Here is a 25,789-nt window from a genome sequence, read left to right on the forward strand (position 1 = left end):
AATAAAACATGGAGAGTTTAGGAAAAGATTGAAACTGTGTGGCCAAGGAGGCCTATAGACAAATGGGATTTTGCAGTTTTTATTTTTGGTTTTGGTTCTTGGCATACTCATACTTTTTAAAGTCAAGTAATAAACATTTTAAAAATTAGAAGATTTCACATGAAAATGTGGGTGTTCAGGATTTTGGTAGATCAAAAGACTTAAAATATTCGGTCTGCTTTCTCCCTGGCAACAGTTGGCTGGGGCTTTCGTAATGGCAGCCCCATGGTCCCAGCCAGCTTCCCTCGTTTCTGCCAGCTGCTGGCCTCCATCAACTTTTAGGTCTGCAGCTCCCACCCTGCATATAATTCCAGAGACTATGCTGCAGAAGGCAAAAATCAGAGCACCTGGCCTGACAAGAATGCGAGTAGTCATGAAAATATCGGGACCAACTCATTGAAATTTGTATTCTCCTGGCACTTCTGAAATGCATGGTTTCTAGAATCATGTAATGGTAGAGGGTGAAGGTAGCTAAAAGAAAGAATGACTTGGAGGCTAAAAATTTAGGGTAAGGTCAAACAGCAATCTTATAGCAGTCACTCAGGCCTAGCTGAACTATTCAGTGTAGCTTTTATAGCAACAAGAGCTTTAGTTCAGTTTCTGGGAGTCTATAAGTTCCTTCTTGCCCTGTTTCCTCTTATCTTATCAAAACACGATTTCAGCAGCTAGAGAATGCAGGTAGGTAGGGGCCCCTCTCTCTGCTGATGCCTTCCATATGTGAGTCATTTCATTTTCCAAGGGGCCCTAGGGTTTGGGAAAACTACTTGTCCAGTGTAATCACCTATGAGCTAGTATAAACTCAAGCTTTGCTGCAATATATTAGTCACTGACACACCAAAAGGAAAAAAGGTTTAAAGAAACTAAGAAAACACCCATTCAAGATTCTAATCTGAGGTTCATTTGGGCATGTTTGGGGTTTAAAAAATAATAGTAGACCCGTTTCTATCAGCGTCCATGCAATATCCTGCACAGAGTGATATTTTTAAAGCCATTATGGCTTGGGTGAGTCCACATTTCTAAAACAGCCCAGAATGGGTTTTAGCAGCAAACTCCTGATCCTCTGGAACACTGGTGTTTGAATTCCTCTCATGAGAAATCAAAGCACCAGGTGTGTATTAGTTGTACTCTGTAATTTTCAGATTGCTCAAAACATGTTTTGGAAGTGGAAAGTTGGTATGCCCTAGAGCAGATGAATGTCTTTCCTGTAATTTAAATAGCCATCTCATCAGTGCTAAGAAGTTTCCTAATCTCCAGTCCCTTCTTTTGAAGATAGGGAAATGTAGGCCCAGAGGAGAAACTCATTCATTCAGCAGGCCACCAAACCCTTCCTTGCTGTGCCACTGTGACATATTAAGAAAAGAACCCTTGCCCTCATGGAGCTTGAAGACTGGAACATCTGGTTTAAAGACAGATACATAATAAGCAAATAAATGTAAGGCAAGGACTGGGATCAGTGCTGTACATCACAGATGTGTTTAATCTGGACTGATGGAAGATCCCAGAGGAAGTGAAAACTAAGATCTTAGTGATGAGTAGGCGTTGAGTAGGCATATCTTTAAACATTTCCATGCAATGCACTGTCCTACGTATTACAAATGCTTGATTAATTGTACTCCAAAATCCGGTCACTGTCACAGACTACGATTGCTGCAATTTCTGCTTTGTCACCCTTATTTGCTTACTTTCTGGTAGCAATGCTAATTATCACAAAATCTTCCAAAAGACTCTGAAATCTTCCAAAAGATTCCCCAAATCTTCCGAATCTGAAACAAACAGGAAAAAGGAACTCCCTTACTAATTGGACTTTAAATCAAAAAATCTTCCCTTTAAATTGGTTGTCAGAGAAGTCAGTGACCAATGAAATGATAATGCAGAACACTTCCATTCAGTTCCTCTGGATCATGTTGCTATATGGAATTAAAGTAACTGAAAAATATCTGCCAGACCTGTGATGGGAGGCACCTGGATATCTTGGCTCCATTCTAGATCATGAGATGGTTCATTAGTGAGAATGTTAACAGGATTAAACAAATGTTTCTGCTAAGTCAGCTGTAGTCAAAATTATACTGTTTTTGGCCAAAGACATCACAAATTACACAGAGCAAAGGTAGTTATTCTGTATTTTAATAATCATATTGAAACAATCACATTCAAAAAGTCATGTAAACCTTGAAGAATTTGGTCTACAGAAAAGAATCAGACCTATCCATTGTATTGTCATTTTAAACATAATGCTAAAATTGGCCTCAGCTCCGATTTTAGAAGAAATTGATATAAAGAATGTACATACAAATAGGTACATGTTAAATATGTACATGTCAATATCTGATAATAGGTTACTTCTCTTGAGATAGTGGATACTGGTTAGAATCACCTCAAGAAAACTGTAGTCATGGTTCCAAATTCCTTGGGTAGGATTTGAATTAATGTAGTATAACCCAAATAAAATTGAGATGCCTAGTGGTCCAGCCTAAGAATAATGGCACATCCAAAAAAAAAAAAAAAACAGTAAATATTTTTTTCACATTATTTTTAGAAGTACTTTAAAATTTGAAAGAGAGAGATTCTATATATGAATCTCTGTATATGTTACATTTTCTAAATTTCTTATTTCTCTTTCACATGCATAGTAACTGGCAATGTCCTTTCTCTTGCTCCAAACTTTCCAAATTTCCTCTAAACTTGGACTTCTGTGGGGAGCCGCCCACACTATGCTGTAACCGCCATTACAACATGGCGCTGACTTCCGACAAGTCACTAGACTAGAGCGCGCGCTGGGAATTCCCCTACCTCCGATCTCTTCCTCTCCCGTGGCGTCATCTGGGCTGATGGCGCCACGCCAATCAGGGAAGGACACGTCCTAAGCGGGGGACTGAATGCTATATAAGGGGATGGGTTTTCGTTGTTCGGGGTCTCCGCCCTAGTAGCTTGTGCACTGCCTCTCAAGTTGCATTAAAGCTTTACTGCAGAAGGATCCTGTGTGTACCGCGTCTTTCTTGCTGGCGAGAGAGCTGCACGGGACATCTGGTGCCGAAGCCCGGGAACTTGTGTCATCTTCAGCACCCTCGGAGACCCCTTGGCAACGAGGAGGATTCAGAACTGCAGGGAGGTAAGCTCAGAAAGGTATGCTTGTCCCCAGCTTGGGATTGGACCCGTCACTTCTGTGAAAGAAGCGGTTTGTGTTACGATAAGCCGCGGTGCCTCTCCAGTAAATTAAGTTCCCCCTGTAGATAAAGGGGCATTATGGGATCCACACAGTCCACTATTTCTGCTTTGGATGCAGTACTGAGTCAACGTGGAATTAAGGTGGGGAACTGCGTCCTTAAGAATTTTGTGAAAGAGGTCGACCGGGTAGCTCCATGGTATGCTTGTTCTGGCTCCCTAACCCTGACCTCCTGGAACAAACTGGGCAGAGACCTCGATCGCAAATATCTCGAAGGGGACCTGAGACAGGGCACCAAGACAATATGGAAGTTTGTTAAGAACTGCTTAGAAGATGAGGGCTGTAGGCTGGTGGTGACGGAGGGACAAAATACTTTAGAGGAAGTTCAGGACAGCATGTCAGAATCTGAGCGAAGTGAGAGGATGGGTACCCGCAAGAGGAGAGACGTCTCCTACAAGGAAAAGGACCCTCCCGGTGAGTCTACCGACAAGGGAGTGAAAACGGAAAAAGGACCTCCCGGTAAGTCCGCAGACGAGGGAGTGATTTATAACCCGAGTGAGGTTCAAAAGAAAAGGGGGGGCCCTTACCCTGTGGAGGATTTAGAGGCCTTGAACATAGGGGAATCAGACTCTGACTCCCTCGACTCTAGTGAGGAATCAGATCTAGAGGAGGAAGCCGCTAGATATGAGGAGGAAAGGTATCACCCCGATGGGTGGAGGAGGCCCTTTAGGAAGCAGGAGAAGCGGCCGCCCCCAATGGCTCCCGCACGAGCTGCGCCTTCAGCACCTCCACCTCCTCCCTATGAGGGGCGCTCCAATCCTCTTTCTTTTCTTCCTGATAAAGTGAGGAGAAAGGTGCAAGCCGCCTTCCCAGTTTTTGAGGTGGAAGGCGGAGGGCGAATCCATGCCCCTGTTGAGTACAGCCAAATCAAAGATCTTGCCGAGGCAGTTAGAAAGTATGGGGTAAATGCCAATTTCACTGTAGTAATGTTAGAAAGATTTGCCGGCGCCGCCATGACACCTGCGGATTGGCAAATGCTGGCTAAAGCTGCCCTTCCTACAATGGGCCAATACATGGAATGGAAGGCGCTATGGCATGAGGCGGCACAGGCTCAAGCCAGGGCAAACGCTGTCGCGTTGACCCCTGAGCAGCGGACTTGGACTTTTGATATGTTAACAGGCCAGGGCCAATTTGCCGCTGATCAGACAGCCTTCCCATGGGGTGCTTATGTTCAAATTTCTAGCACTGCCATCAAGGCTTGGAAGACGCTCCCCAAGAAAGGGGAAGCCTCTGGGCAGCTCACAAAAATTATCCAGGGACCTCAAGAACCATTTTCAGATTTTGTAGCTCGCATGACAGAGGCAGCAGGGCGTATTTTTGGAGACCCTGACCAAGCTGCACCTCTTGTTGAACAACTTATTTTTGAACAGGCTACACAAGAATGTCGAGCAGCTATAGCCCCGAGAAAAAATAAAGGGTTACAGGATTGGCTCAGAGCATGCCGAGAACTTGGAGGTCCCCTTACCAATGCAGGGCTGGCTGCCGCCATCCTACAGTCACAGAGACCATTGAGGCAGGGGATGAACAGGAGAACCTGCTTCAAGTGCGGCCAGGTGGGACATTTAAAGAAAGATTGTCCCGCCCCAGATAAGGACAGGGTGTCCCTTTGCTCCCGTTGTAGCAAGGGGTATCATAAAGCTAGTCAGTGCCGCTCCGTCAGGGACATCAAGGGGCGACTCCTCCCGCCACCTGAGGACCAACACAAGATGGATTCAAAAAACGTGAGGGTGGGCCCACGTTCTCAGGGCCCTCAAAAGTATGGGAACAAGGTGGACAGAGGCCAGGGGAAAGGGGAGAAAGTCCAGTCAGAAGACACACAAGAATGGACCTGCACGCCTCCTCCGACTTCTTATTAATGTCCCATATGGGCATTCAGCCGGTCCCCGTTCAACCTATTGATCCTTTGCCAACTGGGACAATGGGCCTCATACTTGGCAGAGGCTCACTTACCTTAAAAGGTTTAGCTGTTCATCCAGGTGTGGTCGACAATGACCACTCTGAGGTTCAAGTCTTGTGCTCATGTCCAGAGGGGGTTTTTTCCATAAGTGAGGGAGACAGAATTGCACAGCTTGTCCTTCTCCCTGATGATACTCCCCCCGGGATTGATAGGGGGAAGATGGGCTCCTCTGGAACAGACTCTGCTTATCTGGTTCTCTCCCTCAAAGATAGGCCTAAATTAAAGCTAAAAGTAAACGGGAAAGAATTTGAGGGCATCCTAGATACGGGGGCTGACAAGAGTATCGTGTCCTCTTTCTGGTGGCCACGGTCCTGGCCCACCACAGCATCTTCACATACTTTACAAGGCCTCGGGTATCGATCCAGCCCCATAATCAGTTCTACCGCCTTGTCTTGGGAGACGCCAGAAGGACAAAAGGGACGGTTTACCCCCTATGTATTGCCTCTCCCAGTTAATCTCTGGGGAAGAGATGTTTTGCAAAACATGGGCTTTGTATTGTCAAATGAATATTCCCCACAGGCCCAACAGATGATGCAAAACATGGGTTATAAGCAGGGAGGAGGCTTGGGACGCAGAGAACAAGGCAGGATCGAGCCGATTTCCCCCTCCGGTAATCCCGGCAGACAGGGCTTGGGTTTTTCCTAGGGGCCATTGAGGGCTCGATGCCCATACCGTGGCTTACAGAGGAGGCGGTGTGGGTTCCTCAATGGCCTCTGTCCTCTGAAAAACTGGAAGCTGCCACGAGATTGGTGGAGGAACAATTACAGCTCGGTCATCTAGAGCCTTCTGTCTCCCCCTGGAATACCCCTGTTTTTGTCATCAAGAAAAAATCAGGGAAGTGGAGACTCCTCCATGACTTGCGAGCCATTAATTCGCAAATGCGCCTGTTTGGTTCAGTACAACGAGGTTTGCCCTTACTCTCCGCCTTGCCAAAGTCATGGAGAACAATAATTATAGATATTAAGGATTGTTTCTTTTCCATTCCCTTGTGTCCAAAAGATAGACAGAGGTTCGCATTTACTCTGCCAGCCACTAATCATTTGGAACCTGATAGAAGATTTCAATGGAGAGTTTTGCCACAAGGCATGGCCAACAGCCCCACTATGTGTCAATTATATGTTCAGTTGGCACTTGAACCCATTAGGAAACAATTCCCAACTTTGATTCTAATCCACTATATGGATGATCTTTTAATGTGTCATAAGGATTTAGAAGTTTTACAGGCCGCATATCCCCTTCTTTTTAAGACTTTAGGATGCTGGGGGCTTCAAGTTGCCACAGAAAAGGTTCAGTTTGCGGAGATTGGCTCGTTTCTAGGAACGGTCATCTACCCTGATAAAATAGTTCCTCAGAAGCTGGAAATCCGTAGGGATAATTTGCATACCTTAAATGATTTTCAAAAATTATTGGGAGATATAAATTGGCTGCGGCCATTTTTAAAGATCCCTTCTGCTGAGTTAAAACCTTTATTTGATGTCCTGGAGGGGGATCCACATATTTCCTCTCCGAGGAGTTTGACTCCAGCAGCTATTCAAGCCTTACAAATTGTTGAGAGTGCCTTACAAAATGCTCAATTACAGCGCATAGATGATGCCAAGCCCTTTGATTTATGCATTTTTAAAACATTTCAATTGCCCACTGCAGTTTTGTGGCAAGATGGACCCTTGCTATGGGTTCATCCCAATGTGTCGCCAGCCAAAGTTATCTCTTGGTTCCCAGATGCAATTGCTCAGCTTGCACTCCGTGGGTTGAAGGTAGCCCTTACCCATTTTGGAAGGGAACCCAAAATTTTAATAGTGCCTTATACAATGAATCAGGTCCAAGTGTTAGCTGCCACTTCTAACGACTGGGCGGTGTTGGTCACTTCCTTTGCTGGGCTGATTGACAATCATTATCCACGACATCCGATTTTACAGTTTGCCTTGAATCAACCTATTGTGTTCCCACGCATAGTGTCTCAAGAACCACTTGCGAATGGGACTGTAGTGTATACAGATGGATCAAAGACGGGCGTAGGTGCCTATGTGGTTAATAATGAGGCTTTTTCTAAACAGTATAATGAAAAATCACCTCAAGTTGTAGAGTGCTTAGTGGTGCTCGAGGTCCTTATCACCTTCCCAGGCCCGATTAATATTGTATCAGATTCCTCCTATGTGGTTAATGCAGTTAAGATTCTTGAGGTGGCGGGATTAATTAAGCCCTCCAGCAAGCCTGCCCGAATTTTTCAACAAATTCAACACATTCTTCTCAACAGAAAATTCCCTGTGTTTATAACACATATTAGAGCTCATTCGGGCCTGCCTGGTCCGATGACTCAGGGAAATGAGCTAGCAGATCGGGCTACTAGAATGGTTGCGGTTGCCCTATCATCCAGGCTAGATGCAGCCACAAATTTTCATTCAAAATTTCATGTGACGGCCGAAACTTTACGCCGTCGATTTGCCTTAACCAGAAAAGAGGCTAGGGAGATTGTTACTCAATGTCAAAATTGTTGTCAGTTTCTGCCCACCCCGCATGTTGGCATTAATCCACGTGGGATCCAGCCACTGCAAGTTTGGCAGATGGATGTGACACATGTCCCCTCCTTTGGGAGGCTTCAGAATCTGCATGTCTCGGTAGACACATGTTCAGGTGTTCTTTTTGCTACTCCATTAACAGGAGAGAAAGCCTCACATGTTATCCAACATTGTCTGGAGGCATGGAGCGCTTGGGGCAAGCCCAGGGTGCTAAAAACAGATAATGGACCGGCCTACACTTCTCAAAAGTTTAAACAGTTTTGTCATCAAATGAATGTGACCCACTTGACTGGTTTGCCTTATAATCCTCAAGGACAAGGCATTGTGGAGCGTGCTCACCGCACGCTCAAATCCTACCTCATAAAACAAAAAGGGGGACTTGAGGAGTCATTGCCCCCAGTCCCGAGAGTCGCTGTTTCTATGGCGCTCTTTACCCTTAACTTCCTAAATCTTGATGCACACGGCCATGCGGCCGCTGATCGTCATTGTTCAGATCCTGACCGACCTAAAGAACTGGTAAAGTGGAAGGATGTTTTAACGGGACAATGGAGAGGACCGGATCCTATCTTGATAAGATCCAGGGGAGCTGTTTGTGTTTTTCCACAGGAAGAAGAAAACCCCTTCTGGGTTCCAGAAAGACTTACCAGGACAATTCTGGGACCGACACAGGATGACAAGACCAGAGAGATGGGAGCCCCCCCTGATCCTGTTGATATTGACCCTGACCTTGTTTGCGACGGGGGAACCACGCTGGGGAATCCTGTCGGTGTTCCCTCTACCGATGCCAATTCACCATGATGCAAAATTGTTCCCTCGATTTTTTAGTACCAATAGAACCTTAGATTTGCCTTATTTACCTATGGATGAGGAGATAGCTAGTATTGGGGGGAATAGGAATTTTACTCTTGATGGCAGCCTATGTTTTTTGATCGTTTCTAACCGATCTACAGACGAGGCTCCTTGTATAAAACTGTATAACCAAACTGCAGCATGGTTTGATTTCCCAACACAGTCAGCCTCAGCCAATGCCACCTGGATATCAGGAATTTGGCCCGCCTTCGAGCCAAAGGGGAACAGCAGTAGCGTTCCCTCACAGGCAAAATGGGCCCCATATTGCTTGGGATCCAGAGTAGCAGGGGACACCCCGCCCTGGACGGGCTGCCAGTCTAAAAAGACGGGGTGGGCAAGAAAAGATAAATTTACCTTTTCACCTTATATGGGTACTATGTATAATGAGACCTCTCCAGGCTACAATTGGACATATCAAAATCCCTTGATGGCGACCCATACCAACCCATTTGATGTATGGTTGTTGTGTGGGGTGAATGGTAGTTGCACGGATCTTTCCCCGTTTGCCTTTGTTAAGGGGGGAAGTTGGGGGAATGCTACCTTTAAATTCAATACTTCTGACATCTTTGAATCCTCTGTGTCCATCATAGAGTCTGGGAAAAATGTGTCTGTGCCGCCAACACCAGTCTGCCTTTATCCCCCCTTTGTGTTTATTCTAGTCAATATAACGGTGGAGGAGAGTCAAATTGCTTGCAACAATGATACCTGTTTCTATGCACAATGCTGGAATGCTACGCTGTCTAATCAGTTGTCTCAGTATCTTTCAGGAAATTGGACAGGAGACTTTGATGCGCTGATGGACCAGCTACGTTCTGCCATTGTGTCCGTGAATTCAACAAGAGTGGATGCCTCCTTCGCTGATGGACTGTCCTCCTGGATTGGAGCCGCCGTGTCCCACTTCAAGGAGTGGGCGGGAGTAATTGGGGTTGGCATGCTTCTTTGTGGTGGAATTGTGCTCTTACTATGGTTGGTCTGCAGATTGACAACCCAGATACGGAGAGACAAGGTGGTTATAGCCCAAGCGCTTGTAGCTCTAGAGCAGGGAGCCAATCCCGATATTTGGCTATCCATGCTCAGGAAATAAATTTTACCAACTCCCCCTTTTTTGTTTTTCTTCCTTTGGCTGGCCTCCCTGAAAGTTGATCAGCGGAGTTCGCCCTTGCTCGTATTGGCCTCATCTTTCAAAGTCCACTCCAGTAGATCCCGAGACGGGCAACTTCCCCCAGACGTGTACCGACCTAAGACATGGTGCCCGGTGGTGATAGGGTTAACCTGTGACGGGTAAGGTCATAGTCTGAGACGGGTCGACCTAAGACAGGACTGCTGGTGAAACAATTTTGTGGCCATTAAGCTTGTACCAGCCTCTTTATAATAAAGAAGGGGGAGGTGTGGGGAGCCGCCCACACTATGCTGTAACCGCCATTACAACATGGCGCTGACTTCCGACAAGTCACTAGACTAGAGCGCGCGCTGGGAATTCCCCTACCTCCGATCTCTTCCTCTCCCGTGGCGTCATCTGGGCTGATGGCGCCACGCCAATCAGGGAAGGACACGTCCTAAGCGGGGGACTGAATGCTATATAAGGGGATGGGTTTTCGTTGTTCGGGGTCTCCGCCCTAGTAGCTTGTGCACTGCCTCTCAAGTTGCATTAAAGCTTTACTGCAGAAGGATCCTGTGTGTACCGCGTCTTTCTTGCTGGCGAGAGAGCTGCGCGGGACAGACTTCAGTGGCTCACATCTTTCTAACTTACTCTTTTGATATATTAGTTTCTCTTCTGCTACTGTCTACCTTCTCCAGTGTAAATGAATACACTGGCCATGCAGCATCTCTCAATTCTCTGCCCTACTAATTACCCCAATTCTGCAAAATAAAGAGTCTAGGAACCAAGCTGATAAAGACTGAATTCTCCTGGAAGGAATACCTATATGAGGAAGGGAGGGTATATGACTGTGATGCAAAGTGGTTTTGAATATTTTTACACTAACTTCCCCCCATCACAGTCTTATAGGTCCATCTATTCCAGTGTATTGTAAATTTCTTCAGTAAAAAGAATGGACTTTGTGCATATAATGGTCCCTAGGGAATTTAATGAAGTATTATGCTAGGAGCTGGGTATACAAATAAGCCCACTGGAAACAGTTTTAAAATTTATTTGGTCAGTGGAGTCTTCTGGTAATCATTAACTCAATCACTAAGCACCTGGCATGTGGGTCTTGCAGATTCTGAGATAATCAAATAACGCATGACTTTGAGTAGTTTTCATTTCAGTGTAGCCCATTAACACATTCCCTTTCTTTGGGACAGTGAATGTTAAGAGCTTCTGGTTATCCTCATGTGTCTAAGACAGGGCTCTAAAGTCAGAATGGAGTTGTTTGGGAAACATTGCTCTGTCACCTTGAAAGGCAGCATTATTGTATGTAACCATACACGATGCCTCCTAGGGCTACCTTTGGCTGGTTTTGATTGTTCTCACCTCAGGATCTATTTGAACTTCCTTGCACTGGAACCAGCTGCCCTAATTACATAAAACTATTCCAGCTCCCATATATGTCTAACTGGGTTTCCAGAAGCCAACTAGAAGAGTAATTTTGGCTATATTCCTTTCATTCTTGACCCACACTTATTCTATTAATATTTCTTGAGCACCTGATCTATGAAAGTCATTGTGGTTAATGCTAGCAAAAACAGGAAAAAAAATATTGAGCTTCTTGTGATAAGGGATGGCCTGGTTGGGTGAATGGAAGAGTCAGAGGGTGGGACAATTCATACTTTATTAGATACCAGAGCCAATAAATATAAGCACCAGGAGATCTGGAGATATGTAAATACAGAGTTCTATAAAATCATGTAGTAGGGTATTTGACTCAACAGGGAAGGGGTCAGTCACTGTCAGGGAAGACTTCATGGAGGAGAATCTTGGAATGAGTTAGTGAAGAATGAGGGGGAAGTTCACCCGACCAAGAGCAGGCAGAACATGCCTGGAAGGAAGTGGGTTGGTGTTCTTCAGAAACCAGAGCCTGAGACAAGAATTAAGATGGTGATTTACTTAAGGATGCAAAGCCAGGGCAGCAAGGACAAGGCAAAAGGGAAGAGAGGTGAGGAAGGATGAAAGCAATGAGCAGCAATGCATGATCATGCAGCAATCGCGTTACAATCGGTGACAAGAAGAGACACACACGGCATGCGTGACTTCTCCAGAGAGACTTCTCCAAGTTTTCCACAAGGAAAAACTGCACCTGAGAATAGATAATAGTGGAGGAGATTTTATCTTCCCAGCTACCTCCCATGTCCTGTTTCCTTTCGATCAAAATTTCCCTTCAGTTTTATCCACTGGCTCCTTTTTCAGCTACTGGGGCTGCCAGATTCCATGCTTTGAGGGGTGATGTTTTACCCTAGACTAGAAGTGGCAGGTGGAACCCAAAACTCTGAGCATGCATCTGGTCAGCCTGGCTGTGGGGTGGCAACCCCAGCATTCCTAGGGCAAGTGACTGGTTGGCCTCAGGTGGGTCTTAGGGTGGTTGGCCAAGCTGAGTAGAACAAGCTGCTATGAGTCCAGGAAGTGGGTGGTGTCAGGGGAATCTGAGAAGGGTTATATAGTTTGTCTGATACAAGTCTGCTGTGGTTGGACAGCAAAGAATATCCATAGATCTTCCTAGCTATTTTTCACTTTGGCTGCCAAGATGATTTTTAAAATATCTTCTCCTATCTCAAACTACCGAAGGGTCTCCCAGGTCTAGAGCAGCTCGTGGATGTGAAGTCTAATCCCTTTGGCTCTGAGATCTACCACATAGGCCTGAAGCCTGCTTGGCATTGGATTTGAGGTGGAATGAAGTAGGCATCATTGTGCATGCTTACTACACAACTGCTCATTCCCTTCAAGTGGGTCACGACCTTTCCCATCAGTGCTGTGCACCAGCTCCATGTTCTGCTCCAGCTCCATGCTCTCCATCCATCCAATATTTCCCATCTCTCAAAGTCCACTTACAAGGACTGGAACAGAGTAAATCCAAGTTTAAACATGGTTCTTTGAGAGATGCAAATAGTTCACTTTGACTAGCTCTAAAGTCATGGCTACAAAGGGGACTGTGATTTTGAAACAGACCCATACGATGAAACATTCTTTATGTCACCTTCAGGAAATGAGAGATGACTAGGAATATCCAAGCACCAGCCTGATGTTCCTAAGCTCTAAGAGAAAAATGCAAGGTCAGAGCTGTGGACAACCTGAGGCTGAATGGACACCTTCAGAGTGACATTTCTAGCTGTAACCATCCAAGACACCACTGATGTCTCATTCTATTTTTCCTGACCAGACTTGCACTTCTACAGCCAGGCCAGATAAGAGGGTGGTGAGATCCTGCAGGAAAGTACTGAGAGTCTCAGAGCCATTAGCAAGAGCAACCAGCAGGAGTACTACAGTGAAAAGTTAAGAGGTCTTTAGAGTTTGATCTAGGTTCAAGACTAAATTTGCTTCTCACTAAATGATCTTGGAGAAATCACTTGACCTTTCAGACTCTCAGTTTCATGACCTGGCACATGAAACGTCAAATTATTCTTCTACATCTGTAAAAGGAGGGCAGAGTACTAGATGACCTCTGTATTGTTTAGATTGAGGTGTTTGTCTTAGGCTGGGTTCCTTAGAAGTAGAGCTAGAGAGGATTCTTGCCAAAGTGCCTTAGTGAGGGAATGCCAAAAGAAGAAACCTGCTAGGAAGTGAAGAAGGCAGGACAGAGCAGGAGAAGTTTAGCAAAGATGTGATGTCGATGAAGTTAAATCTCAGTCTTCATTCTATGAAGGACACTGAAGTATGAATGGTATAACAGAGTTGTCCCACCTTGAGGCAAGGGGATTGTGTTTTTATCTTTTTGTATCCCTGATTGGCTGTAGGCTTCCCTAAGGAGGGTTAGTATAATCTCCCAGGCATTTCTAAAAGAGATGGAAATTCTCTGGAGAAGGGGCTGCTAGAGCCCTAGGCAGCAAACTCTCACAGCTGTTAGAAGATGCTTGTACCAGTAAAGAAGATCTGAGTAAAACATCATTACTGTTTACTGCAGTCTACCACTCAGCTTATGTGATTCTCGTACAAAGTTTATGAAATCCAGGCACAGTGTCTCTAGGATTCTGGTTGGTCCCAATTTCTGGAGAAACTTATAAGAGGAATATTGGTGGGATGAACAGGAGCTCCCACTGTTATGACTAGTCCAAAACTTATAATAAATATTAATTATCTGTCTTCTTTCTCTTGGCTGAAAACTTCCACTAGTCTAGGTGGGTGTGTCTTATGGGTTACCTGCCTCTCTCTGAAGAGTCTTGGACCCTGATTACTAACCCTTATAAAGCAGTGGTTGCTGTACTTGCCCCTGTACAGTGATAATGACCATGGCAGTACCAAAAGATGTCACAGTCGATCACCTGGGTGCCAAACATATTCTTCTCTGTCTTTATCATGAGGCAATTCTTCTACCTCCTCATGACGAGCAGGACCGATAGTAGTAGTAGCTTCTAGTACAACTGCTTTGTCTGTTGCTGTACAGGTGCAAGAAGCCTATCATAGTCCTAAGATTAGTGGGACTCTCACCACATCCCCTGGTAAGATGATAAACATCCCATGTGGGAACTAGGACCTCCCTATCCACAAAGCCTCAAGTCGCAGAGAATCACAACCCAAGCGGATCACTGGGAATGCTAGAGAGAGGAACAGCTTACTTCCATCTCTTGGCTCCCAGAACTATGGATTTTCTAGTGAGAACCCAGTAACATATAGTGGCTGTTGGTTCAAAGCATATTCTGGATAGCACCTTCTGCTTACAGGTATCATCTTGAGCTGGCATTTCAGCTGCACCTCTGAGAGGTTGTTTCCCTGTTCCATCAGGCCAGCAGCAGAGTGTGGGTAGAGAGTGTGTAGAGTATATTATATATATTGGATCAATGGGTTCAATGCATATGTGCTCATGTTGTTTTGACCTTCCCTCCTAGGGCCAAGTGCCTTAGGTCAGGTTCCCAAAGTCCAGCCATGCCACGCAAGCGTTTTATTGAGGGAGTACTTTCAGAAGAAATATGTAAGGAGGTGAGGGAGCAGGTTAGGGCACGGGAAGAGACAAGCAAAAATGAGGTTCAGCTGAAGTCTATTTCAGCATGACCCCTTGAGCTCTGGAACACAAATGGCACCATTTAATTATTCTACCCAGAGTCAAGGGATCTGTGCTTTTGTAATCCAATATCAGCGAGCCCTGGGTCTTTCCCTGGGGAAGCATTTCCAGATGAGGTGGCTCCCATCAGCTGAGGCCAGTTTTCTGGAGAAGTGTGCCTCTGAGTCATTAGCAGTCCGTACTCATTTCAGCTGGGTAATGGATATGCCGATCCAGGAAAGATGATCTGCGTGAAGCCCCAACAGCAGACCCCACCGTATCATGTAACATGAGGAGTTTGGATTACCTTGAGAAGATTGTCAGTCACTAAGCTTGAAGGTGCCCCATCCCAACTTCCAAATCAGATAATGTAGCCAGCTGTCAGAGTAGGATATCTCTGCTCCTTCACTGCACTGTCACTCCCTCTAGTTACCGTATTTGTGAGTCCTGAATGTGGCAGAAATCATGATATGCTTTGGGGAAATGGAAATAAATAAACTTGCTCTTTTAAACACTCTGTTCCAAGTGTTTTATAGACAGCATAAACTAAGATTTTATACAGCAACTCAAGTCTCATAGTCTACTATAGTCACAGAGCCATAGGTCAGGGTAGGCATTAAATCTCTTACAGCCACCAGATGTTTCCATATCCCTGTCTGTGATGTCTACCTCTATCAGCTTTCTGATCTCTGATTATTCTGGATGATTCTGACTTCTCTGCTGGGACTTTTCCACTGACAAAGTCAACACAAGTAGTCATGATAACAGCTTACATTTGGGGACCCTTCAATCATGTTAAGTACTTAAAGTGATAAACACAGTTTAACTATTCTAGAAACTAACATGTAATGAAGTTTCTCAAAGTATGGTCCACTTCAAGTTACTGGGGGTATTTTTTAGATACAAATTTTGGGGTCCTCTTCCAGAGTGATTTAATCCAAATTTTTAGAGCTCGGGAATATGCATTTTTAAGCACCCCATGAAATTACAGTAAAGTATGAGAATTCATGCACTAGGAAGTAATTTATACCTCTTTTTGTGACAGATCAAGAAGCACTTTGGGCTCCTTAAATCACACCGTTCATAGGTAGCAGGGACAGGATTCATGCCCTTAATCTTTAGGGCAGATTTTTCTCAACCTCACTCTGTTGACATTTTGAACCAGGTACTTCCTGTTTGTAGGGGACTGTCCTGTGCACTGTGGAATGTTTATCAGCATCCCTGTCCTCTAAAGTCAGTAATATCTTTCCAAGGCTAACAACAAAAGGATATCTCTAGTCATTGCTAGATGTCCCCTGGGGAACAACATTGCCATGTGCACTTCCACCATGATTGAAATTCACTGTTCTAGGGTATGGTATTTCATAGCAGTAATTGTATATGGGTTTTCATATCACCTGGACTTGTGTTTGAATTCTGATTTTACCACTTACTGGTCGTATGATCTTAGAGAAGCAACGTAGCTCAAAGAATCTTCATAATAACCATATGAAATATAGGTAAGGGGACACAAAGTTCTAGCTTCAAGGGGGTAGATTCCTTCTCTCTGGAAGCTCAGCAACTAAGCATACCACCTAAGAAAAAACACATTGCTTCCTATGCCAAGGCTGCTTCAAGACAAGTTTTCTGGATCCTACCCTCCTTTAAACTAGGTTTTACTGTCTATGTGAACCTCATAAATGGAACTATTGAGTCAGTATGGGTACTACTGATATTTTCTCAAGAATAAAATAGAAATAGAGACATTATCAGCACCCACCCTAATCCCTCAGACTTTACTGTTTTATTGTGCTCAGTCAACTTCCAACTTCTAATGTCTACATCTCTGCTATTTCCAGAAGCCTGCTTTGCTGCCATGTGCATGGCAGGTTGGAAGAGCTGAGAATGACCACTACAGAGCAGCAGTCAATGATGGATGAAAGTTGGGATATAAATACCCCAGCTCCCTTGCCTCTCAGTTGGGATAATCCTGAGGGGTGTGCTCTATACCATTTCTTCTGAGATTAAGCTCTAGTCATGTAGGGTAGTAGCTAGTGAATAACACACTTATTGACTGTATTCCCTGTACCACTTAATTTCCCCACCAGTGTTTCCTGCACCTTCCAAGTAAACCAGTTGAGACAAAAATTGAATCTTGTCTCAGGGCCTGCATCTGGAGGCACCCAAACTAAGACAATGAGACTCATAAAAGCTAACTTTGTTCATTGCCTTTCAGTTCACTGCAGGAATAAAAAAAGAAAATCAACCTCTCATGGGAGAATGGCTATTCTAATAAGATGCCCTGAGTCATATTTTCTGTTACTGTTATACTAGATTTAGCTGCAAATAAAGGATGCCAGCAGAGGGAAGTGAATATGTACTTGGAATGCCTTGTATTTCAAGTGCACCTGACCGTGCCTTGGTATTCAGCTGTTAGTGAGAAGGTAGGTACTAGGGAGGGTGGTTAAGCCTGGACGGTGTTGCTGGCTCTATTTCCCACAGAATTTGTCAGAGCCCAGTGGGACTCTTGAGGCTTTCACCATGAATTGTCATTGCATAGCCTAGAAGGACATGACAGACACTCTCCTAAAATCAAGAACCATAGATTTTGTTAAGTCTTCACCAACTGTTTTATATTTTATCAGCCTAAACACAGAAAAGCCTTTTCAACAGATGGATTGCATCAGATTCTGTAAACACTGTAAGCATTTGGCAGGATTACTGCTTACGCTGAAAAAATGTAATTTGCAAGGATACACACAGACGACACAGTTTATGCTGTAAACGAGGCCTCATATGCCTTCTGTACAGTGCTCATTAACTTATCAAATCCAGAATTAAACAGTAATTATCTCCAAAATCTCAGACTGCTGTTTCTGCCATTTTGCTGTTTCACGGAAGTTTGAGAAATGAAATAAAGCACATCCCCTGTCCTTTTCTTCCCGGTATATTCACAAAACAAAGACAGACCCTGGAGGACAGCCAAGTGACAGTGTTATAATGAAATCAGCCCTTTTAATTAGGTGTGGGCAGAGCAGATATTTTACTTCACTAAAAGATAAGCATCCTGTAGTTTAGGCAGTTTCACAGTCATTGCCCAAGGAAATTTACAGAGATGCTGGTGTAGTTTACAGGGCACTCTTCTCAGATGATTGTTCTGGGAATGAGACAGAGGGTTTGGGAAGAGAATGTCTTAGCTTACATAATTCCATCAGTCTCCCATTTTCATAGAGTGTTTTATTGCTAAAAATCAAGGAGGGAAGAAATTGCAAGTAAATCAGTCTCAGCCCTGCTGCTAGTATGAGATTAAAAGGCTAGCCTGGGTCCATGGGAAGTTCAAGGCTGAAGGAAAAGGCCTCCACTGGAGACTACAGAGCAACTGTGGGGTTATCAGGTTAATAAATGAAGGCTTCCTCTGTGCCAGGCACTGGTTCAGCATGTTACTCCTTAGGTTGAGGCTTAAATGATTTTTAAGTGAAAGAATTAAGACTCAGGGGGCTTGGTAACTTGCCCAGGGTGATTGCAGTCAGATCTGGATTCAAACTTGGTTTTGCCTAAGTTCTAGGCTCTGAACCTGGGCTGAGACAGGTTGTTCACATTTCTACATTGACAGATTTTTTCAAAGGAATCCCTGATGTTTCTAAAGACTTATGCAACCCACTAGGAGGAAATTGTTTTCTTTCCCCTGAATACTCAAAACTGAGGGATGGAGAAGAGGCAGAAGAAAAACAAAAGGACATATTGGTTAAAAATAAAGTCATTTAAATTATTACTTAAAGTTATCTTCTCTCTCAATTCTGAAAGATTTCACAGCTAAACTTTGTAGCAGAATGTTTTTATTCATCCAAAGAGGGATTGTCACATTATTACATACAATATTGCTTCTATGTTTTCTGATCACAAAAAGTAATCCAATTGAGGTTTATGGTTAAAAATATAGAAAAGCACAAAGACAAAATTCAATCCAAAGTAACCACTATTAAAATTAAGACATTTTACTGAATTGGAACATATACAGGAGAGTACAAAAATAAGGTACAGAGCTTGGTGAATTAAAGCAAAATGAGAACCTTTTGTAACTGCATCTCCTACATAGTTCAAGGGACATTACCAGCTGCCCAGAAGCTCCCCTCATACCCTCTAGGCAGCTAAGAAGATCACTACCCTCTTTCCCTCACCTTGTAACCGTTATCCTGACTTCTAAACTATAATTTAGTTTTGTCTGAATTTGAGTTTCATGTGAAGAGAATCACAGCTTTGCTCAACATTGCTTGATTGATTCATATTGTTCCAGGTAGCTATAGTTTATTTTCATTGCTGTATAGCAGTCTATATTACATGTTGGTTAACAGATTTAGCAAATAAAAATTTAGGGACACCTGGTTAAATGTGAATTTTAGAACAAATAATTTTAGTGTAAATATGTCCCATGCACTATTTGCAACATCTTTATACTTAAAATTGTTTACCTGAAATTTAAATGGACGTCCTATATTTTATCTTGTATGACATACAAGATATATTTAATACTCTACTTTTGGAATTCTAGATAGTTCCCAGCTTTTGACTATTGCATATATGCTAAGAACATTTTTATACATATCCTTCCGCTGTTAAGATCTTAAAGCAAATCCTTTTTTTCCCTTTTCGATACATGAATATGTTTATAATAAAAATTCTATCAAATTATAGTAAAGTTTGAGTATCCCTTATCCAAAATGCTTGGGGACCAGAAGTGTTTCCCAGATTTTTTTTCAAGTTTTGGAATATTTTCAGTTATACTTACCAACTGAGCATCCTAAATCCAAAAATCTGAAATCTGAAGTGCTCAATGAGCATTTCCTTTAAACGTCATGTCAGTGCTCAGAAAGTTTCAAATTTTGGAGCATCTTGGACTTCGGTTGTTCATATTTGAAATGTTCAGCCTATGTCAAAATTTTGCATGTTCCTAATATTAAATATTTATTGGGTGATTATTAAATTATGGTAAAATTATGATAATATCTACCTTTTGTTTATTTTTATTGAAATGTATTGATTGTACATATTTATGGGGTACAGAGTTATTTCAGTACATTCATACAGTGTATAGTGATCAAGTCAAGGTGGTTAGCAAATTCATCACTGCAAAAATTTATCATTTCTTATAATGAGAACATTTAAGCTCCTCTCTTCTAGCCACGTGAGAACATACAATCATTAGCTATAGATGCCTAGCACTACTGTACACCACTAGAACTTATTTCTTCTATCTAGCTGTAATTGTGTCCATTAACCAACCTCTCAAATGTTATTGTATTGGGGTCTATCTTTCCCTTTGGATCCAATAATATTTATATCTGGATGCTCCAACGTTGCGTGCCCATATAATTGTTATATCCTCTTTCTGAATTGATCCTTATCATTATTTGATGTCCTTTTTCTCTTTATATGTTTTGATTTAAAGTTTATTTTATCCTAAATAAGTATAGCTACTCCTGCTCATTTTTGGTTTCTATCTGCCTGGAATATCTTTTTCCATCCCTTCACTATTAGTCTATGTGTGTCTTTATAGGTGAAGTGAGTTTCTTGTAGGCAGCATATAGTTGGGTCTTGTTTTTTTAATCCATTCAGACAGTCTACGGCAGGGGCAGAAGGCCCTGATCTGTCATCTCTCTGACTCCAGAAAGTGTGTGTATTGGCTTCCTCTGTCCTGCGGATAGTCTCTGCACTGTGCAGTACCACCTGTTCCCAGGGTGCAGGGCACCCTGTGGGCTCAGGTTCTGGAGTCCCAGTATGATAAAGGAGCCTGAGGGCTGTGGAGATGCTAGGGCTATTGGGCCTCAGGGCAAGGTGCACTTGGGTTTTGGCTTTTATCCCAGAATGGCAATGTGCTGCAGCAGCCCGGAACCCCGGGGGTGGGGCTCAGAGCAAACTCCCTCCTTGGATTAATATAGTTGCATGGGCTCCCAGCAGCTCCTCAGACTGGGCTCACAGCCTGCAAAGGCTATGTAGCTCCCTCACATCTTGGATTGCAGCTGTCCTTGGTGCAACACTTGCTTACCTTTTCCCTGTGGGCAGAAGTTCCTCCTGCTTCTCTTGTGCTCCTGGTCAGGGGATGGTGTAGAAGAGGCTGGGCATTTCCTTCCATTCTCTATGTGGCTATCCTGAGTTTCTGTGCTCACTAGGGTTTCCATTACTTCTTTGATATGCTCAAGGACTCTAGTTATTTTCATCCAAGTGTTCTTGTGTTTTTGTTTTGTCTCTCCCACAAAGTCAGTGGTAGAGTCTTCCAGTTGGCCATCTTGCTTTACCTCCCCCCCACCCCCTACTTGTTCTATTAATATTGGATATAAAGACAAACTCCTTTACACAAGGAGTACCTGGATCAGTGGTCTTGGGCAAATGCTACATTTCAAAAATGCCAACAGCTCATGCAGAATATGCAGATTGTCATGAATACAAGGTTATTTGAATTAGGGACAAAGTTTGCAGTTGTGACAGCTTCTCGCACTTCTCAAGTCCTCCCCCTGCAATTATCAGGGATATAGTTTGTTCTCCTGATTGCATGGCTGCTGGTTATTTAGATACTCCAATTAGCAGTTGTACAGAACTACTCTGTACAATTTAAAGAACACTAGAGAAAAATATTTAGGTGCTCTGATATTGGATGCATATATTTACGATTATCATATTCTATTGATGAATTGACCTCTTTATCACTATAGGATGACCTTTGATTCTTTTTTATAGTTTGACTTAAAGCCTGTTTTGTCTGATGCAAATATAGCTGCCTCTGCTCTCTTTTGGTTTCCATTGCATGGAATATCTTCTTCCATCCCTTCACTTTTAAGATATGAGTATCCTTTAATGTGAAGTGAATCTCTTGTAGATAGCATATAGTTGGGTCTCTTTAAAAATATATATACATTCAGCCACTCTGTCTTTTGACTGGAGAATTTAATCCACCAATCCTCAAAGTAACTGAAAGGTAAGAACTTACTAGTACTATTTTGATTTATGGATGTTTTGTAGATCCTTTGTTATTTTCTTGCTTTCTTCCTCTGTGGCTTGATGATTTTCTGTAGTGGTATGCTTTGAATCTTTTGTTTGTTTGTTTGACTTTGTGTGTCTATTATAGGGTTTTTCTTTGTGTTTACCCTGAGGCTTACATAATACATATTAGACTTATAACCAGCTATTTTAAGCTGATAATTTTGATTGCATATACAAATTCTACACTTTTACTCCCACTTCCCTCATGTTTTATTTTTGATTTCATAAGTTACATCTTTTAAAATTTGTATCCTTTGACAAATTACTGGAGCTATTGTTTAATAGTTTTGTCTTTTAACCTTTGTATTAGAGATATGATTGATTTACTCACCATTACAGTGTTAGTGTTTTGAAATGTACTTTTACCAGTGAATTTTATACTTTCATATGTTTGTGTTACTAATTAGCATCTTCTTCCTTTAGCTTGAGAAACTTTCTTTAGCATTTCTTGGAAGGCAGGTCTAGTGGTTATAAACTCCCTTAGCTTCTGTTTGTCTGAGAAAATCTATCTGTCCTCCATTTCTGAGGGACAGAATTGCTGGGTATAGTAGTCTTAGCTGGTACTTTTCCTTCAGGATTTTGAAAGTGTCTTTCTATTCTCTTTTGGACTGCAAGGTTTCTGCTGAAAAGGCCACTAATCATTTCATAGAATTTCCCTTGTATGTAACAAGTCATTATTCTCTTTCTAATTTCAAAATTCTGTCTTTAACTTTTGACAATTTGATTGATATGTCTGGTGTGGGTATCTTTGGATTCATCTTCTTTGGTTCTTTGGGATTCCTGGATATAGATTTTAATTTCCTTCCCCAGGCTTAGGAAATCTTCTGCTATTTTTCTTTGAATATATTTTCTATCCCTTTCTCTCTCTTGCCTCCTGGTACACTGATACTGCATATGTTATGCTTAATGGTATTCCATAAGTTCAAACAATCCTCACATTGTTTTTTTTTTTTTTTTGCTTCTCAGAATTTTTGGTTTCCAGTGACCCATCTTCAAGTTTACTTATCCCTTCCGCTTTATCTAGTCTGCTGCTGAACTCCCCCGACCCCAGCTGAATTTTAGTTCGGTTGTAGTATTCTTCAACTCTGACTTCTATTTGATATCTTTTAATACTTTCTATCTCTTTGTTGAAATACTGTTTGTTTTTGCATTGCTCTCCTGACCTCTGTGAACATCTTTATAACTATTGTTTTGAATTCCTTGTCAGGTGAATCACATATCTCCAACTCAGTAGGTTTGGTTTCTGGAGACTTAGCTCTTTCTTTTATTTGGAACATATTTCCCTGTTTTTTCATTTTCCTTGACTCTATGATAATTTCTATGCATTAGATAAGACAACTGCCTCTGTCTTTTCAGACATGTAGAAGAAGAATCTCATCCATTTGACAGGCCAGAGATTCTAAGGTCCCTCTCAAATCTTTGTTCAAACTGCTACCTGAATTTTTGGTGGCTCTTAAAAGATTAGGATGCACTTCACCCTGTCAGTACCAGGAGACTGGTAAGGTAGAAGCCAGCTCTCTAGGTGTAGATAGAAATGTTGGGGTATTAGATGTGTAATCTAGTTTCTTCTATCCTCACAATGAAGGCAAGAGTGTTTATCTCCCACTCTCTGTGCTAAGCCTGGGAGAGAGTCTGTGGCAAATGCCTGTACTGGCTGTGATTCTCAGTATCAACTTGATTTGATTAAAGAATATCGAGAAACTTGGTAAAGCTATCTTTTCAGGTGTGTCCATGAGATTGCTTCCAGAAGATATGAGCATGTGGGCTGGAGTGGACTGGGTGGGAATGATCCAATCCACTGGGGGCCCAGAGAGAACAAAAAAAAGAAGATGAATCATTCTCTATCTGCTGAAGCTGAGATACACTCTACTCTTGTCAGTGGACATCAGAACTAGGATACTTTAGCTTTTGGGTTCCAGGACTTACACCAATGGCACCATCAGCTTCCCTGGTTCTGAGGCATTTGGACTTGGACTGAGCCATGCTACTGGCATCCAGTTTGCAGATAGCCTCTCATGGGACTCCTTAGCCTTTACATTCCCTTGAGCCAATTCCTCTAACGAATCCCCTCTCATATATTTGTATAAGTATCCTATTGGTTCTGTCTCTCTGGAGAACCCTGACTAATGCACTGGCATTCAGACTTCTTTCTCTGATCCTGGAGAGATAACTGCCAGAAGTGGGTCCACTGCATGTCCACTTCTTTGTTTTTTGTGATCTAAGGAGGCTTGGGAATGCAGAACCCCATCAACTCCCAGAGATAGGTGGTTAGGGAGGCAGTCCCTTGGATGAGAGCTATGAAAGTTATGGCACTCAGTGCATAGGCAAGCACTTTCCAGGAAGAATGAGCCAGAGGAGGGGGCTTGAGAAGTGTCAAGCTCCTGATCAGGCTGCTAAAGATCTGTTTGTTTGCCCCTTTAACTTCCTAATGCAATTTAGTTAGAATCTGGACTGTCAAGTAACCACTCGAAGAACCCTGATAATGTTTAGATATGTTGTCCTCCCCAAGCTCATGTCAAAATCTGATCCCCAATGTAGCAGTGTTAGGAGCTGTTTGGGTAATGGGGGGTGGGTCCCTCATGAATAGATTAATGCCATCCCTGGGGTGGGTAATGAGTAAGTTCTTGGTCTATTAGTTCCCACAAGAGCTGGTTGTTTAAAAGACCCTGGCACCTCTCCTCCCTTTCTTGCTTCCTCTTGTCATGTGACCTGCTTGCACCTACCAGCTGCCCTGCTATTTTCTGCCATGAGTAGAAGCAGCCTGAGGCCCATGCCAGATGCAGCTGTCCCAGAATTGTAAACCTTTTCTTTACAAATTACCCAGTCTCAGGGATTCTGTTATAGTGACACAAAAATAGACTAATAACAGACTCCTTTGGGGCAGAAACAGGGAGCTTCAGTTTAGCCCCTTCGCTGCACTGCTCCTGGAAGTGTAGTCTCTGGAATTTCTTGCACACTCATTTAAGACCACCACTTAGTTAGTTCTGTGATCTAGGGAAACTCACATGCCCAGTTCCCAGAACCAGGAGGTTTAGGAGGCTGTACCTTGGGTAGGAGCTTTAAGAATTGGTTATTGGTGTGTTTGATACGTGGACAAACTGCTTCCAGAAGGAAATGGTAGATTCAGAGTTATCACTAAGGTGAGCAGGGGAGAGGGCTCAGGAAGTGCTGGGGTCCCACTCAGGCTGCAGAAAGTCTCTCGTTTGCTGGCTTCGTTAACTCCCTGATATAGGCTGGTTAGAAACAACTCTCAGCAGCAGCAGTTGGCAGAGCGTGCTGGAAAGTTGCTTCCAGAGAGAAACTGGGACCTTTGAGTTTTAACTCCTTCTCTGCCCTGATCGAGGTTGAAGTCCTGGAAGTGCTTACACACCTATGTAAAACTGCTGCTTTCTCTGTGGCCCAGAGGGACTCACGTATGCCTAGTTCCCTACACTCCCAGAGTTGGTGAATTATGAGCCAAACCATGGGGAACATTAAAAGTGGGACATTATATGTCTAAACCTCCTCTCCTCAGGGAGGAGCTGGGTGTTGGGGATTCCTTCCTGATTGTACGGCACAGTGCCCGGGGTGGGGCCTATGCCTGAGTTTGCCTCAGCTTTCATAACCATTTGATGTAGATATTTTCTCAGTTGCCTGGTGCACAGGAGTCTCTCAGCCCATTTCTAACTTTTTCTCACAGGGAATTGATCTATAGAGGTAGAGGGAATTGATCAACAGATATTTATTTGGTACCTCCACCAATGGAGGGAGAGTCAGATGCCTTCTACTCTACCATCTTGCGGACATCACTCCCTCAGTGGCTATCTCTACAGCTATGTTTAAGAAGCTTCTATTCAAATATTTTGCTGAGTTTGAGTTGTCTTTAGTTTCAAATTTGGAAATTCCTTATATATTCTGAATATGAGTTGTTTGTCAAGCATATGGCTTGTAAGTATTTTCTCCCAGTGTGTGCCATGCCTATTCATTTTCTTAATGGTATCTTTTGATAAGAATGTTTTGATTTTGATGTGGTCTAGTTTTTATGGTCATTGCATTCTGTTGTCCTGCCTAAAAACAAACAAAC

At 43.1% G+C, this 25,789-nt stretch overlaps 1 protein-coding gene across 1 annotated transcript; it reads left to right on the plus strand.

The window, feature by feature from the left end:
* Positions 1-3,282: 3,282 nt before the first annotated feature.
* Positions 3,283-5,118, plus strand: LOC134384145 (igE-binding protein-like). Its single transcript, XM_063105759.1, has one exon. It carries the CDS (start codon positions 3,283-3,285, stop codon positions 5,116-5,118), a length of 1,836 nt encoding a protein of 611 aa, XP_062961829.1.
* Positions 5,119-25,789: the final 20,671 nt, after the last annotated feature.

The sequence above is a fragment of the Cynocephalus volans genome, chromosome 8 (genome assembly GCF_027409185.1).
Source record: "Cynocephalus volans isolate mCynVol1 chromosome 8, mCynVol1.pri, whole genome shotgun sequence".
In the NCBI taxonomy this organism is placed as follows: domain Eukaryota; kingdom Metazoa; phylum Chordata; class Mammalia; order Dermoptera; family Cynocephalidae; genus Cynocephalus; species Cynocephalus volans.